The sequence below is a fragment of the Nilaparvata lugens genome, chromosome 14 (genome assembly GCF_014356525.2).
Source record: "Nilaparvata lugens isolate BPH chromosome 14, ASM1435652v1, whole genome shotgun sequence".
NCBI lineage: Eukaryota > Metazoa > Arthropoda > Insecta > Hemiptera > Delphacidae > Nilaparvata > Nilaparvata lugens.
The window spans coordinates 21135842-21152915 of record NC_052517.1 but is presented as its reverse complement, the minus strand read 5'-3'; the positions used below and the strand labels follow the sequence as shown (position 1 = coordinate 21152915).

At 34.8% G+C, this 17074-nt stretch overlaps 1 protein-coding gene across 1 annotated transcript in view; it reads left to right on the top strand.

Annotated features, from left to right (window-relative positions):
• Nucleotides 1-17074, top strand: part of LOC111050637 (mucin-12) — a 98868-nt gene that overhangs the window by 79326 nt on the left and 2468 nt on the right. The window contains 5 exon segments of the mRNA XM_039441072.1: nt 6548-6829; nt 10049-10274; nt 11784-11923; nt 13037-13232; nt 15459-15657. Coding sequence (XP_039297006.1) covers nt 6548-6829; nt 10049-10274; nt 11784-11923; nt 13037-13232; nt 15459-15657 — 1043 coding nt within the window.

The window sequence follows — 17074 nt, the reverse complement described above, 5'->3', positions numbered from 1 at the left end:
CTATAATTATATATTACAAATTACTTTTTCATATCATATACAGTTCAATAATTATTTTCTCAGTCTATATTATGTGAATTCATCTATGCTGTTGCTGTATTGTAAGCTATTGTATATAAGTGTATAAGCCAGTATATATAATAAGGGGAAGTAGGGAGAGATGATTAGGAAAGAGAGGAGAAAAAGAGGAAAAAAGGAGAAGAAGATCAAGAAGAGAAGAAGAAGAAGAAGAAGAAGAAGAAGAAGAAGAAGAAGAAGAAGAAGAAGAAGAAACGTTATAAACAAAAATAGATCCACAGTTAGTAGTGAATAGTAGAATCGTCGGCAATATAACACCTGGATTTACAAAATAATAATGGTATCTCTCTTCATCTATACCCTTCTCCTCCTTTCTCCTTCTTCTTCTTCTTCTTCTTCTTCTTCTTTTTCTTCTTCTTCTTCTTCCCACCCTTTTTCGCAACACCCAGAACACAGACAACAACAAAACCGATTTTAACAAAGAGCCATTCTCGGGTATCATCAATTGATCTATCCTTCTCTATCCTTTTGGTCCTTAGAAAAGGATTCGGATCCTTTTGGGGGTGGGTTGTTACTTCTTTTATTCAGATTCGCGAATTTTGAGCGGAATTCTTGAGATTCGGCGTGAATACGAATGCATTTTTGGCCGTTTCCCACGGTCTAGATTTCCGAAATTCTCCCACTATAGTGAGGTGCACGTTATAATGGCAGTATTTGATTAACATTGGTGTTGCTATCCTTGTCTATCATTCCACAAAGCAGATAGCGAATGTATCAAATCATAGTGTTGTGTATCAAGTTGAGATGATACTGTATCATATTGTGTGATACTGTATCATGTTGTGGTTGTTCTTGTTCTATAGTGAGGTCCACGTTATAATGGCAGTATTTGATTAACATTGGTGTTGCTATCCTTGTCTATCATTCCACAAAGCAGATAGCACTATCCTTTACGAGCTCCGCAACGTTTCAAGATCGTAAATTCAACAATGTGGGATTATAATTAACAAATATTTATAAATTTCTATCATGACATGAAATATTCTGGTATTTCATTATTTTTCTTCATACAAACGTTCCATCATAGAGAAACAGTAGCGTAACTATGCTATTTTTTCTCAATGATTGAATCCAGTTTAAAATAAAATTTAGTTTAAACTATTAGTTCTGTGTACAGTAGACCTCGCGCTCAGTAAGTTACATTGACCTGTTGTTATGTTTTTTCAAAAATTAATAGATAATTAATCAATTTAAAAAGTCTAGAAAAAATCCTAAATAAACATAGAGCTTTCTGTCCTATCTTACCGTGACGTGTCGTCCCGGAATGTGAATGTGAGCGCTGTTATCAGGTCTGGCTGCAACTGTCTACAACGTTCATGGAAACATACATTTTCAAGATGTTCGATGTTTTTGAACGGGTAGTATTATATTAGTCAACTGTCTACTAAAGTTGATGATGGAAAGATACATTTTCAAGATATTCAATTTCAATAAATTCCTGTGATAACTACGTATTTTTGTCGAAATAGTCCTACAATCTAAAAGTTTATATTTAATCAATTCATTATAAATTTTCACTCAGATTATTATGTCTATGATGTGGTAGCTTAAACTAGTAGTTCTGTGAACAGTAGACCTCACGCAGTATTCTCATCCACAAGTACCCGATTGAAACTATAGACCTTATGGAAATACAGCAATAGACTGGCTTCTCCACACATCTGTGTAATCACTTGTCAGCTGATTTATGATGAATAATTCTATAGTCTGATTTTTACTCTAATATTGGCGTATGAAGGAGGCTCCTTTTTCCTTTTATATTATCCTTGAAATGCGAAATTTCCAAAAAACCTTGCATATACGTCGACGCGCAATTAAAAAGGAACATACCTGTCAAATTTCATGGAAATCTATCACCGCGTTTCGCCGTAAATGCGCAACATATAAACATTTAAACATGAAGAGAAATGCCAAACCGTCGACTTGAATCTTAGACCTCACTTCGCTCGGTCAATTAAACTGTCACTGTGTAAACGGCACTTAGTTGAAGAGTTCTCTGATTTGTTAGCTTGACTCTTCTGAATACCTCACAGAGTATAATATTGATTTTTTGCTTTATTTTTATCATGTTCTGTCTTTTATCATTTCCCTTATTTTAGTTCCACCGACTTTCACTTATACTTTCACTGTGTTCTCGTTCCATTCTTCCTTGATCTTCCTTCTCCTTTGTTTCGTTCTTTCTTTCATCTCCGTTTCTTTCTCCCGTCTAAAACACAAACATGATGACGATTCCTATAGTCTGTTGAAAAAAAAAAAAATAGAATAGCACTTTTGACAAAAGATTTTCGACAAAAATTGAATGCGCATTCCATCCAAATATCAACTAATCATTCTCCACACAATACTTTGTCCAATACTGTAGGGTTATGAGTTGTTAGTGGGCCGATTAGTGTAGATACAACACAATATTATATTATCCCAATTCAATGCGCATTCAATCCAAATATCAACTAATCATTCTCCACACATACTTTGTCCAATACTGTAGGGTTATGAGTTGTTAGTGGGCCGATTAGTGTAGATACAACACAATATTATATTATCCCAATTCAATGCGCATTCCATCCAAATATCAACCAATCATTCTCCACACAATACTTTGTCCAATACTGTAGGGTTAATAGTTGTTAGTGGGCCGATTAGTGTAGATACAACACAATATTATATTATCCCAATTCAATGCGCATTCCATCCAAATATCAACCAATCATTCTCCACACAATACTTTGTCCAATACTGTAGGTTATGAGTTGTTAGTGGGCCGATTAGTGTAGATACAACACAATATTATATTATCCCAATTCAATGCGCATTCCATCCAAATATCAACCAATCATTCTCCACACAATACTTTGTCCAATACTGTAGGGTTAATAGTTGTTAGTGGGCCGATTAGTGTAGATACAACACAATATTATATTATCCCAATTCAATGCGCATTCCATCCAAATATCAACCAATCATTCTCCACACAATACTTTGTCCAATACTGTAGGGTTATGAGTTGTTAGTGGGCCGATTAGTGTAGATACAACACAATATTATATTATCCCAATTCAATGCGCATTCCATCCAAATATCAACCAATCATTCTCCACACAATACTTTGTCCAATACTGTAGGGTTATGAGTTATTAGTGGGCCGATTAGTGTAGATACAGCACAATATTATATTATCCCAATTCAATGCGCATTCCATCCAAATATCAACCAATCATTCTCCACACAATACTTTGTCCAATACTGTAGGGTTGAGTTGTTAGTGGGCCGATTAGTGTAGATACAACACAATATTATATTATCCCAATTCAATGCGCATTCCATCCAAATATCAACCAATCATTCTCCACACAATACTTTGTCCAATACTGTAGGGTTAATAGTTGTTAGTGGGCCGATTAGTGTAGATACAACACAATATTATATTATCCAATTCAATGCGCATTCCATCCAATATCAACCAATCATTCTCCACACAATACTTTGTCCAATACTGTAGGGTATGAGTTGTTAGTGGGCCGATTAGTGTAGATACAACACAATATTATATTATCCCATTCAATGCGCATTCCATCCAAATATCAACCAATCATTCTCCACACAATACTTTGTCCAATACTGTAGGTTATGAGTTGTTAGTGGGCCGATTAGTGTAGATACAACACAATATTATATTATCCCATTCAATGCGCATTCCATCCAAATATCAACCAATCATTCTCCACACAATACTTTGTCCAATACTGTAGGGTTATGAGTTGTTAGTGGGCCGATTAGTGTAGATACAACACAATATTATATTATCCCAATTCAATGCGCATTCCATCCATATATCAACCAATCATTCTCCACACAATACTTTGTCCAATACTGTAGGGTTATGAGTTATTAGTGGGCCGATTAGTGTAGATACAGCACAATATTATATTATCCCAATTCAATGCGCATTCCATCCAAATATCAACCAATCATTCTCCACACAATACTTTGTCCAATACTGTAGGGTTATGAGTTGTTAGTGGGCCGATTAGTGTAGACACAACACAATATTATATTATCCCAATTCAATGTGCATTCCATCCAACTATCAACCAATCATTCTCCACACAATACTTTGTCCAATACTGTAGGGTTAATAGTTGTTAGTGGGCCGATTAGTGTAGATACAACACAATATTATATTATCCCAATTCAATGCGTATTCCATCCAAATATCAACCAATGATTCTCCACACAATACTTTGTCCAATACTGTAGGGTTATGAGTTGTTAGTGGGCCGATTAGTGTAGATACAACACAATATTATATTATCCCAATTCAATGCGCATTCCATCCAAATATCAACCAATCATTCTCCACACAATTCTTTGTCCAATACTGTAGGGTTATGAGTTATTAGTGGGCCGATTAGTGTAGATACAACACAATATTATATTATCCCAATTCAATGCGTATTCCATCCAAATATCAACCAATGATTCTCCACACAATACTTTGTCCAATACTGTAGGGTTATGAGTTATTAGTGGGCCGATTAGTGTAGATACAACACAATATTATATTATCCCAATTCAATGCGCATTCCATCCAAATATCAACCAATGATTCTCCACACAATACTTTGTCCAATACTGTAGGGTTATGAGTTGTTAGTGGGCCGATTAGTGTAGATACAACACAATATTTATTATCCCAATTCAATGCGCATTCCATCCATATATCAACCAATCATTCTCCACACAATACTTTGTCCAATACTGTAGGGTTATGAGTTGTTAGTGGGCCGATTAGTGTAGATACAACACAATATTATATTATCCCAATTCAATGCGCATTCCATCCAAATATCAACCAACGATTCTCCACACAATACTTTGTCCAATACTGTAGGGTTATGAGTTATTAGTGGGCCGATTAGTGTAGATACAACACAATATTATATTATCCCAATTCAATGCGTATTCCATCCAAATATCAACCAATCATTCTCCACACAATACTTTGTCCAATACTGTAGGGTTATGAGTTGTTAGTGGGCCGATTAGTGTAGATACAACACAATATTATATTATCCCAATTCAATGCGCATTCCATCCAAATATCAACCAACGATTCTCCACACAATACTTTGTCCAATACTGTAGGGTTATGAGTTATTAGTGGGCCGATTAGTGTAGATACAACACAATATTATATTATCCCAATTCAATGCGTATTCCATCCAAATATCAACCAATCATTCTCCACACAATACTTTGTCCAATACTGTAGGGTTATGAGTTGTTAGTGGGCCGATTAGTGTAGATACAACACAATATTATATTATCCCAATTCAATGCGCATTCCATCCAAATATCAACCAATCATTCTCCACACAATACTTTGGCAAAGTCACTCGATAGTTAGCTATATGGTCACAGTTATTGTGAATCTTTATTATATTAAAGCTGCATAGACAAAAAATTCACAGTCAATACGGCTGATTGTCACGGAGTTAGTGTGTGTAAGCCAGCATATATTGTAATCTATATCAAAGCAAGAATCTAGTCTCATCTTGAGTAAATCATCCGCTTTGTTTCAGAGTTACTTGTTGCGATTTTTTGTTTGCCCTGTTCTGTTCAATGAATTTTTACTTTCCATGCCCTATTACCCTATTGCCCTATTAGTAAAGAAAGTATTGCTTTCCAAAAAAAATTAAGGTACCCCAATTTCTAAATTTATTTCCTTTAGTAACCTTACAATTGGTTTCAGATTCCAGATTTTCACTTACATTTCATGTTTTTAATACTTATCTATTGATATAATTCTAAAGTTTTAGGTGGCATCCAAACCTCACTATATTCACTTGTCTTTTAACCTATTTTCTCTTCTATTTCACAGCCTCTTTGAGAAAGAAATATGTGTTCTCTTCTTTTGGTCAATGTTGTATCTAAAGGTGCGTACAGACTTTCGCTCTGCTCCGCAACCGAACGTCACTCCAGCAGAGCGATTGATGATCGACCGGCGAGCAACAGTGGTTCGACCGGGGAACGCGAGAAGATCTGACATCTTCCGTAACGTTCATGATGGGTGCGTGGGCGGAGCGACTGTGGTTCAATGGAGGAACGAGAGCGGTACGAGGGCGGAGCGTGCTCGGTGCGGTTTGGAAGCGCGTATATGTGTACGCGGCTTAATATATTATCTGTTTCTATTCCTTTTTACCTCATCCCATCTGTTCTCTTCTTACTCCTATCTTCATTTATCTCTTTTTAACCTCATTATTTTATCCATGTTTTCACTTCTCTTCTTTCTATTTTTGATCGTTTTTCGTCTTCTTTAACGTTAATTCCTTCTCTCTTTCACAGCCAATTCGAGCAAGTCCTTTGGATGCAAATCAGATTTATATTGTTTATCATTATATTATTTGTTCTTTCATTTCTCATCTTTATCTATCTCTCTTTTAACCTCTGTTTCTCTTCTCTTCCACAGCCTCTTCGAGCAAGAAATAATGTCCTACATCCCGGCCGGTCGCTCACAATCGCCGCGCTGCGTTCAGTCGGCGGGGGGCGTCAACGGGGCCACCACTCTATCCCAGCAGCAGTCGGCTTTATCCCAGCAACAGCAGCAGCTTTCGCCACAGGCGTCGCCGGGTGTGTCGCGTGCCAATGCCAGGGCTCCGGCGCCCTACAGGAGGGACTTCGAGGCCAAACTCACCAACTTCTACCGCAAACTGGAGTCCAAGGGGTACGGGCAGGGACCGGGCAAACTCAAGTGAGTCAACATCTCAAGCTATTGGCCAAATGAATAAAACCAGAGCAAATGCTCATGAGCAAGAGCATGGAGCATAAGGTTTTGCTCATGATCAAAAGGTAGAAGCAAAAGCATTTGCTCATTTTTATATGAATAAGCTTTACCTTATACTCTTACCTTATGCTCTGGAGTAAATGCTCACGTATTTTAAAGATTTTTCATCAGCTGATTCGCTTTTGTAGCCTTAATTAGTTTTTATAGCTCACGGAAGCGCTAAATATGCAAGTAGGGGGCACCGCTTGTGTTTGCGTCGTCTGCTCTGTTTTCTATTTATGAATAATAGAGTTTTAGGTTAGTTCAGTTTAGAATTATCAAATAATAGTGTGAAAAAATGTCATCTCTATAATAATCTTCAGCATATTCTTATAATATCAATAGCCTTCTTATAATCGTCTACACTCTCATCTTCTTAAATGCCTATTTTCTATTTTGTGATGGCTATCTTTATATCAGGTAGCTGCTATCTTTTGTATTTATTCTTTTGTAGGAATAATGGTAATATATATTATCATGGTTGAATCTAAAAAGAGTTTTATAGTTCTCAACTATTGGTTGTGATCTTATCTGGTATAGTTTCCTCTTCTCATACGAATTAGTTGAGCTATTTTACTATGAGCAAAAGGTGATAAGCTGCTCTAGACTAGACTCCCTTTTTTGAAGCATTTGCTTCTAAAGTTGAGCAAATGCTCTAGTTTATTTTTACAATTTTGAGTATAAAATTTCACTTTTGAGCAAATGCTCAAACAATTAATCTTTTTAATGAGCATGAGCAAAAGGTTTTGCTCACGTTTATTCATAGAAAATGAAGCAAATGCTCCATATTTTAGAAGTATAAGCTAATGCTCAACTTTATTCATATTAAGTCTGTCAAAGACATAAAAGTACTGGGTATAGTCATCGAAGTTTAGTTGAAGTGATAAGACGCTAAGCAAAGGCTCGCTACGCTCGCCTTTGCAGGGCTCCGCCCGATAGTAACTTTTTCAAGTTTCAAATTAAAGTCAAAATAAAACAAAGGCTCGCTTCGCTCGCCTTTGTTAGAGCTACGCCCCAATTTGCTGGTTTCAACAAAGATAATTCGTCATAAGTTGAAGAAAATTAGCAGAAAATTAGTATAAGCAGAGGTACACCCTATAAAAATGGTATAAACTGGTTTATAGTCTAAAAACAACAGATGAACAAACTCATTATACTGAGGTCCACGTTATAATGGCAGTATTTGATTAACATTGGTGTTGCTATCCTTGTCTATCATTCCACAAAGCAGATAGCGAATGTATCAAAAGCTCTGTTGCCAGACTGCCTTAACAATGAGTCAACATTTCAAATTATTCTTTCAAGTTGGTTTTCTAATTTTAGAATATTGAGTTAAGCTTGGTTAAAGTGATAGGGCTACGTCCGATGAATGAAAATATTCTGTGAATATTTGAAAGTATTCAGATGAATATCAGTGAAAATATCCGATGAAGAATGGAAATATTTTTAATGGATACATTCCAGAAATTTCAGGGGTTTTAATGTTTGAAATTAAATTCTTTCTTTGCGGATGCTAATTTTTCCATAAAATTGTAATTTATATTTCTATTTGTGGAATGTATTTTAAATGGAAATAAATTTGATTTGTTTGAAAAAAAAATTGGTTTTCCAGTTCCAGTTTAAGTTTAAATTCAAGGCCCAAAGCAAAGGCTCGCTTCGCTCGCCTTGACAGGGCTCTGCCTGATAGTTTAGGAATTTTCAATTGGAATACAAATAATAATGCCTTAAATACTACATGGCACTAATCTCTCAAGTTTGAGAATATAATAAAAAAGTTGTATTTTTGGTTCATCAGTTGAACTTGATATTCGCTAAGCAACGGCTCCGCCCGATAGTAAATTCTACAAGAACTGATGACTGTAAAGTAGTTTTCAAATATAAGTTGTTTAATTGTTCAAAATTTTGTATTGTCAAATACTAAACAGTCTTTTTCAACAAAGACTGATACTAAACAAACTTTTCAACTATTTTATAATTTTCAACCATCAACTTTAAACTGTTCAACTTCAAATTGTTCAACTGTTAACTTTTCAACACCTTTTATAACCAATTTTCCTGTTCAATTTGTTTCATTTAACAAATTTATCTAACCATTTATTTAATAATTCAACAGAGACAAAATCACATAATCATGAGATGAAAAAACAGCCCTTACCATCCCATTCCCGAATTTTTATTGAAGATTATCTCACTAAATTGGTTTCACTTACTAATTCTTCGCCACACTGCACAGAAAGCAGCTGTGTTCCAGTCCCTACGTAGATCTGAAAGACATTGTTTGCAGACGACTCTCGTCTGACGTCAGAACAGGTTTCTTTCCGGCCTGGGCCGGAAAGAGGCCGGAAAGAGTACCCTTTCCAGCCGCTAACATGCAACTAAGAAAGGTGATCAAACAACAGCTGATCAAAAAACTTTTCATTATTATTTGTGTTCATTATTCAATAATAAAAACATTTATAATAATATCATTGTCATTTGAAAGAATAAAAAAGTATAAACTCAACCTCCCACATAATTGAACATCATCTTTTAGGTTATTTAGACATATCAGAATAAAAAAAAAAATACTTGGACAATTTCCTGATATTCAGATTACCTCAGATTTGCTAGAGCTATCACCTTCCACTTCTGCTTTCGGAAGTGCTTAGTAAACAACTATTCTCATATATATATATATATTATATATATATATATATATTATATATATATATATTAAAACAGGAGACACAATATAAATAGATTGAAAACACTTAAAAACTTACATTAGAAATGGGGGAAATTTTCGGAGACTGTGTCTCCTTTCTCAACCGAGAAGACTGCAAGACACTTAAAAGTGTTTAAGTGTTTTCAATCTATTTATATTGTGTCACCTGTTTTAATTTATATTACAAACTTTAAAGTGTCTTCTATATATATATTGTTTATTTTTGTGTGTGGCGAAAAATAGCGTTCGCTTCACACGCAAAAATGTTTTTCCGGCTCTCAATCTTTTCTAGTCCACGGCCTACAACCTCGGACTTGAAAACCGATTTCGAGCCGGAAAAATCTCATTTTCTGCTCTAGGTGCGAAATATACAATTGTTTCACTAAGGTGTTCAAACTTTTCAACAATTTTTATAACCAATTTTATTTCTAAATCTTTTGCAGACTGCACATAAGACGCGAACATTTGCTGGAAGACGCGTTCAACAAGATAATGTGTGCCAGCAAGAAGGATTTGCAGAAATGCAAGCTCTACGTGCAATTCGACCATGAGGAGGGCCTCGACTACGGTGGGCCCTCCAGGGAGTTCTTCTTCCTACTGTCGAGGGAACTGTTCAATCCATACTATGGTTTATTCGAGTATTCTGCTAATGACACTTACACTGTTCAGGTAATAAATAATTATTAGTTCAGTATATGATGAATAAAAAAAATTATTTTCGGTTGCAATCGGAAAATTAATTTTAAAAAATTTAGTGTAGGTCTCCAGTATTTTTAAAATAAAACAAAATCAAATCAAATTGGTTTTTATTATACATGATTTCAGGGTACAAATATTCATATCATACAACAACGCTACATCTTCTGCAACCAAACAATCATAAATAAAACTTACAGATGAACTAAAAAATTAATCATTATAACTAAATCTAGTTGTTATTATATCGTAGCTCCAGAAAATACAACATTATATTTCAAAAAACTTCATGAAAACTCTCCACAAAGGCAAAGCCTGTGTGTGGAAGGGGGTCTTGGCGATGATTGGCTAACGTCGGACTGTCCCCATACTTGCATCTATCACATTCTTGGGGTAAACCAGGTATTAATATCAGAAAACATTTGGAATTTCAAGGATTTCAAGTATAAAAGATGTAAATAATTAGGGGCGGTTTCCGAGCTCGGGATCTATAAGTTCTGGACTTACAGAGTCCAGGACCGAAATAAGCGCTCTGGTCTAAATCGACTTTCTGAGTCATGATTTTATCTTCTAAACTCCGGGGTCTATATAGTTCTCGACTCATTTGAGGCCAGGACTTTAAAGTTGTAAACATGAGGGAAATTCAAAATATTTTGCTATTATATTGTTGGCATTATAGCAAAACGAAAACAGCTGATTGCAGCGGGATAATTCAAATGAGCATGCTCTCCAAACCAAAGACCTTGAAGAGATATAGACCCACAATGCCTATGCCTTCCCAATGATAGCTCTTACTTGAAATTGAAGGCCGCCATTGGGGTATTTTAGCACGAGATATTATATATTATATATTTGTAATACTATAGATCACAAAGGCATTGGTGGCATTGGTATGTAATAATCTTATGGGTTGCCCCCTGAATGGCGGATTTCAATTCCAAGTACGACACTAGCGCTGCATGTGAGTCTATGCATCTTTAAGGTCTTTGCTCCAAACTATTTTGTGAAAATACGTTTCGATTTCTTTTTAGGCCTATTCAAAGCAAAACCTAACCTTTTAAAGGATGAATGAATTAACATTTTATTTTACTTTATGCTATTATTGATCATTGATCCTAACCAGTGATTTTGGAATAACAATATTATTAGACTTTTGAGTTTGAAAACTAACTGGAATAATAATTTATTATTGTTATATTAATATGTTGAATATGACATTGATTAATAACATTCAGATTGGAATATAAATTCCAAGCCAACCTTGTATTATTTTTCTTGAACATTTTTAGGTTATGTCACATTTGTAAAATAAGGTTAGTTTTTTACGCATAATTTTGATACAATTTTATTGCAAAATAAACTTATTATGAATTTAGATGGACTAATCCAAATAATTTAGGCATTCCATGACATCTATTTGGCTTTTCATCTACTTAATTTAATTGATTAATGATTTAATTGGTCATTCTCCTTTGTTGTCAGGTTTCTCCGATGTCAGCGTTCGTAGACAACCAACACGAGTGGTTCAGGTTTAGTGGAAGAGTTCTGGGACTGGCTTTAGTGCACCAGTATCTATTGGATGCATTCTTCACCAGGCCATTCTACAAGGCACTGTTAAGGCTGTAAGTATATTTACAATTGTTGCTAAAACAAGTTTATACAACACAAGTAGATTGTAAGCTGTGAGGAAATTTTCAATGTTTATTAAGCTTTAATAATATTCTTAAACACTATTCATTACAATTATTATAATGAACGTGTTGTGGAAAATAATTATATAACTTCACTGAATTGAAATCTAAACTCCACTATGATCCACTTATAAAATATATTATTATGATAAATAAATTGAGATTGAATATTTTGTTGATTAATTATATTCCTACATTGTTGAAAAATGAGCTGGAAAGAGGATGGCGCTATCTGCTTTGTGGAATGTTAGACAAGGATAGCAACACCAATGTTAATCAAATACTGCCATTATAACGTGGACCTCACTATAGAACAAGAATAACAACCACAATGTGATACAGTATCAACACAATATGATACAGTATCATCTCAACTTGATACACAACACTATGATTTGATACATTCGCTATCTGCTTTGTGGAATGATAGACAAGGATAGCAACACCAATGTTAATCAAATACTGCCATTATAACGTGGACCTCACTATAGAACAAGAATAACAACCACAATATGATACAGTATCAACACAATATGATACAGTATCATCTCAACTTGATACACAACACTATGATTTGATACATTCGCTATCTGCTTTGTGGAATGATAGACAAGGATAGCAACACCAATGTTAATCAAATACTGCAATATTATAACGGGGACCTCACTTTAGAATAAGAACAACCACAACATGATACAGTATCAACACAATATGATACAGTATCATCTCAACTTGATACACAACACTGTGATTTGATACATTCGCTATCTGCTTTGTGGAATGATAGACAAGGATAGCAACACCAATGTTAATCAAATACTGCCATTATAACGTGGACCTCACTATAGAACAAGAACAACCACAACATGATACAGTATCAACACAATATGATACAGTATCATCTCAACTTGATACACAACACTGTGATTTGATACATTCGCTATCTGCTTTGTGGAATGATAGCCAAGGATAGCAACACCAATGTTAATCATATACTGCCATTATAACGTGGACCTCACTGTATAAAAATGATTTGTTTTACAGACCAGTATCTCTAAGTGACTTGGAGTCACTAGACAGCGAGTTCCACCAATCTCTTCTGTGGATAAAGGAGCGCGACATTTCGTCTGAAGTTTTGGATTTGAACTTTGCAGTCACCGAAGAGGTTTTCGGGCAGGCGGTCGAGAGGGAGCTCAAACCGGGTGGAAGGAATATACCTGTCACCGAGAAGAATAAGAAGGTAATTCTGGTTAGGAACACCAATTAGTCATAGGCTTTTCTTGTCTTCAATTACTAATGTACTTGTGGAAGCGTGTCCCTATACAATGGAGGAATGTTGTGGTGCCTTCATACTTTGAGTTGATACAGATGCATACACTTTGCATAGAAAAATGTTCATGACATGTTACATGCCACTTGAGCTCTGCTCAGATATGTGGCTTCACGTAACAAATGACAATAATAGAATAGAATAGATTAGAATAGAAAAAAACGTTTATTGAATAAATAAGCTACCTTAAGCGAACCTCAAAGAGGCTGCTTGACAAGGTACTATTATACAAAACATGTAAATTCAAATATAATTATGCATCAGTGAACTTTTATTTTTACTTAACAGTTAAATTCACTTATCAGTTTATTACACTATCAAATTTACTTACAGAATTTACTTAACAGTTGAAATTATCATGATATTAATTAATTGTTGGCTCAGCTCTCAAAAATCTAAAGAGTGTTATAATATATAGTCAACCTGAACTTACATACAAAAAATAGAACAGAATGAATTACAACAATACAATACATTGATAATGAGTTACATTATGTTACATCTAAAGTGTAATTATTCAACCAAATCTTTAAATTTCTTTTCAACAGGCGCATATTAACAAACTCAGCACAATTATCGGGTAAATCATTGAAAGTTCTTGGTACAATGTAGATTAAGGTGTTTCTGGCTAAATTATTCGAAGTAAATGGTACAACATACCTCTCATTCCTTAAATCATATCGATTAACTTTCATAACTAAATATTTTTTGCAGAAGTAATTTTCTAAAATCAAAGTAAACAAAAATATACCTTTTATATTCAAAACCTTGCATCTATTCAAAAGGTTCTCATATGAAATATCTCCCTGAGAATTGCTGACCAAACGTAAAATCTTCCTCTGTATCGAAGATATTATAATAATAATAATAATAATAATTGAAATAAATCCAATTTTATTTGCAGAAATGAATCAAAACTGTTTAATAGAACACACAAATATTAGGTATACACTTCTATTGTCTCATCTTCTTTTACAATACTACACCAGGCCTTTCTACAAGGCACTGCTAAGGCTGTGAGTATATTGTTACTAAAAAAAACTACGGCTCAACTGACACTTAGGCGACTGAGGTGGAGAAGAGACTGGACTCTAGTGGAGAGCATGTGTTTCCAAATGGTGACACTCAGACCAGTCGATTCTAGTCTCCGCGACCTCACCATTTCAAAACACATGCTCTCCACTATTGTGAGGTGCACGTTATAATGGACAATACTGTTGCTGTCCTTTTCTATCATACAACAAAACAGATAGCACTATCTCTCTCTCGCTTTGCAATGTTGTCTATTTGCCAAAATATTCTACATTTACTTTTGATAGTGACTGTACAAAACTGAACAAACAATTCTCAGCCGCCATTTTTTTCTTATTTCTATCAAAATACTCGAGTACACAAGTCGTATAATTGATTTAAAATGTATTTTTGAAACAATGAAATAATTTTTAAACATTACCGTATGAGAAACACAAATTAAAATACCTGAAATGACATTTTAAAAGTTGATAACTAATCATCCTAGACTTCAGTTAGCCCACCCGTATAGGTTAGACCTACTCGTACCGGTATAAATAATATTGAAAAGTTATTTCAGAATTAATCTATTGAAATTACTTATTTTTTAATAGGATTTCTATTTTTCTATAGTTTTTTAAAAGAAATTCGAATAGAATACCTACCAAATAACTTAATTTCTGTTGTTTTGAAATTCAGATTGCTGTATCACAGCTTTTTAAATTTGCCGCCATTCCAGGTTTGTATAAAAATAAAAATCTGATCTTAGTTATGAAAGCAAATTTTTGAATCAAATCATGAAAAAATATATTTTCTTGATTAATTTGTCATTTAATTGATTATTTTATCAAGGAAATGATAATTATTATTAGATTAAATTTAATGGGATGAATTGAGTAACAGCTGTGTACAGTCAGTGGAAAAATGAAGAGAATTTGCAACGTTTTTCTCCTATCTTTCTTCACTGCCATTATAACGTGGACCTCACTATAGAGTCCAGTCTCTTCTCACCTGAGTGGCCTCAGTGTGAGTTGAGCCTTATTGTCCTGTCGTTAGTGGCCACCCTATGGAGCATTTTGTGATCTTCTTTATAATTCTATCTCTTCTGTTTCTCTTTTGCGACAGGAATACCTGGAGAGGGTAGTTCGTTGGCGTTTGGAGCGAGGCGTGTCTCAGCAGACGGAGTGTTTGGTGCGAGGCTTCTATGAGGTGGTCGACCCCAGGCTGGTGGCTGTATTCGATGCAAGGGAACTCGAGCTGGTCATAGCTGGCACGGCTGAGATAGACCTCGCTGATTGGAGGACGCACACTGAGTATAGATCTGGTGAGAAAAGATAGCGTGAGAAGATATTCATTCAAAGTTTTGTATCACGTTATGGTGTTGTGTATCATGTTGAAATGATACTGTATCATATTGTGGTGATACTGTATCATATTGTGTTGATACTGTATCAAGGAAACTACATCTGGTGAGATATTATAGCCATAGAGAAAATATAGCAGAAGAAGATATGCCATGGTTTGTAGTTGTAGAATACATTAAGGGCCGGTTTCCGAGCTCGGGATTTAGGTAAGTTCTAGACTTTAAACAGCTGGAGTCAGAAAATTGGCTTTCCAAAACGGGGCGTAGTCGCAGCTTTTATAACAGTAGCAGTAGTTTTTATTTTCTCATTTCTATAAATTGGAAACGTTTTTCCTTGACGAAATTAGACATTCCTAAATAATTCAAAATAGCCGAAACTTTACACTATTTTCTCTTTATTTTATTTTGTGTTCAATTTTCTAGTTCTTCGAAATTTAATTCAAACGTGACTATGACAATGACTGCGACTACGCCCCGTTTTGGAAAGCCAATTTTCTGACTCCAGCCGTTTAGAGTCTAGGACTTAGCTAAATCCCGAGCTCGGAAACCGGCCCTAGAAGATTGTAAGTTTTGTATTAAACTATGGTGTTGTGTATCAAGTTGAAATGATACTGTATCATATTGTGGTGATAATGTATCAGTATAGATCTGGTAAGATATTATAGCCATAGAGAAAATATATCATAAGAAGATTTGTCATGGTTTGGAGAATAATTCATTCTGTTTGCAAGTTTTGTATCACATTATGGTGTTGTGTATCAAGTTGAGATGATACTGTATCATATTGTATTGATACTGTATCAAGTTGAGATGATACTGTATCACTATCTATGGTGATACAATGTGGTCGACCCGAGGCCTATAGCTGTATTCGATGAAAGGGAGCTCATTTATGCTGAGGATAGATCTGGTGAGATATGACTATAGAGAAAGAAAATAGCATAAGAATATATGCCATAGTTTGTAAAATTCATTCAAAGTTTTGTATCAAATTATGGTATTGTGTATCAAGTTGAGATGATTATTATGTATCATATTGTGGTGATACTGTATCATGTTCACTAATTTTAAAATTGATATTTATTTATTAAATGGATATAATTATATTGTCAAGAAACAATAGGCCTAGAACAATGGCTAGGAAATTCGCGTCATTCGTTCATCGATACAGAAAACGAGTTTGTATCAAAATTATATGAAATTGAGTTGTTTGTATCAAGTTTGGTGGGGGATTTGATACGGAAGTGAGTTGTTTGTATCAAGTTTGGTGGGGGATTTGATACGGAAGTGAGTTGTTTGTATCAAGTTTGGTGGGGAATTTGATACGGAAGTGAGTTGTTTGTATCAAGTTTGGTGGGGGATTTGATACGGAAGTGAG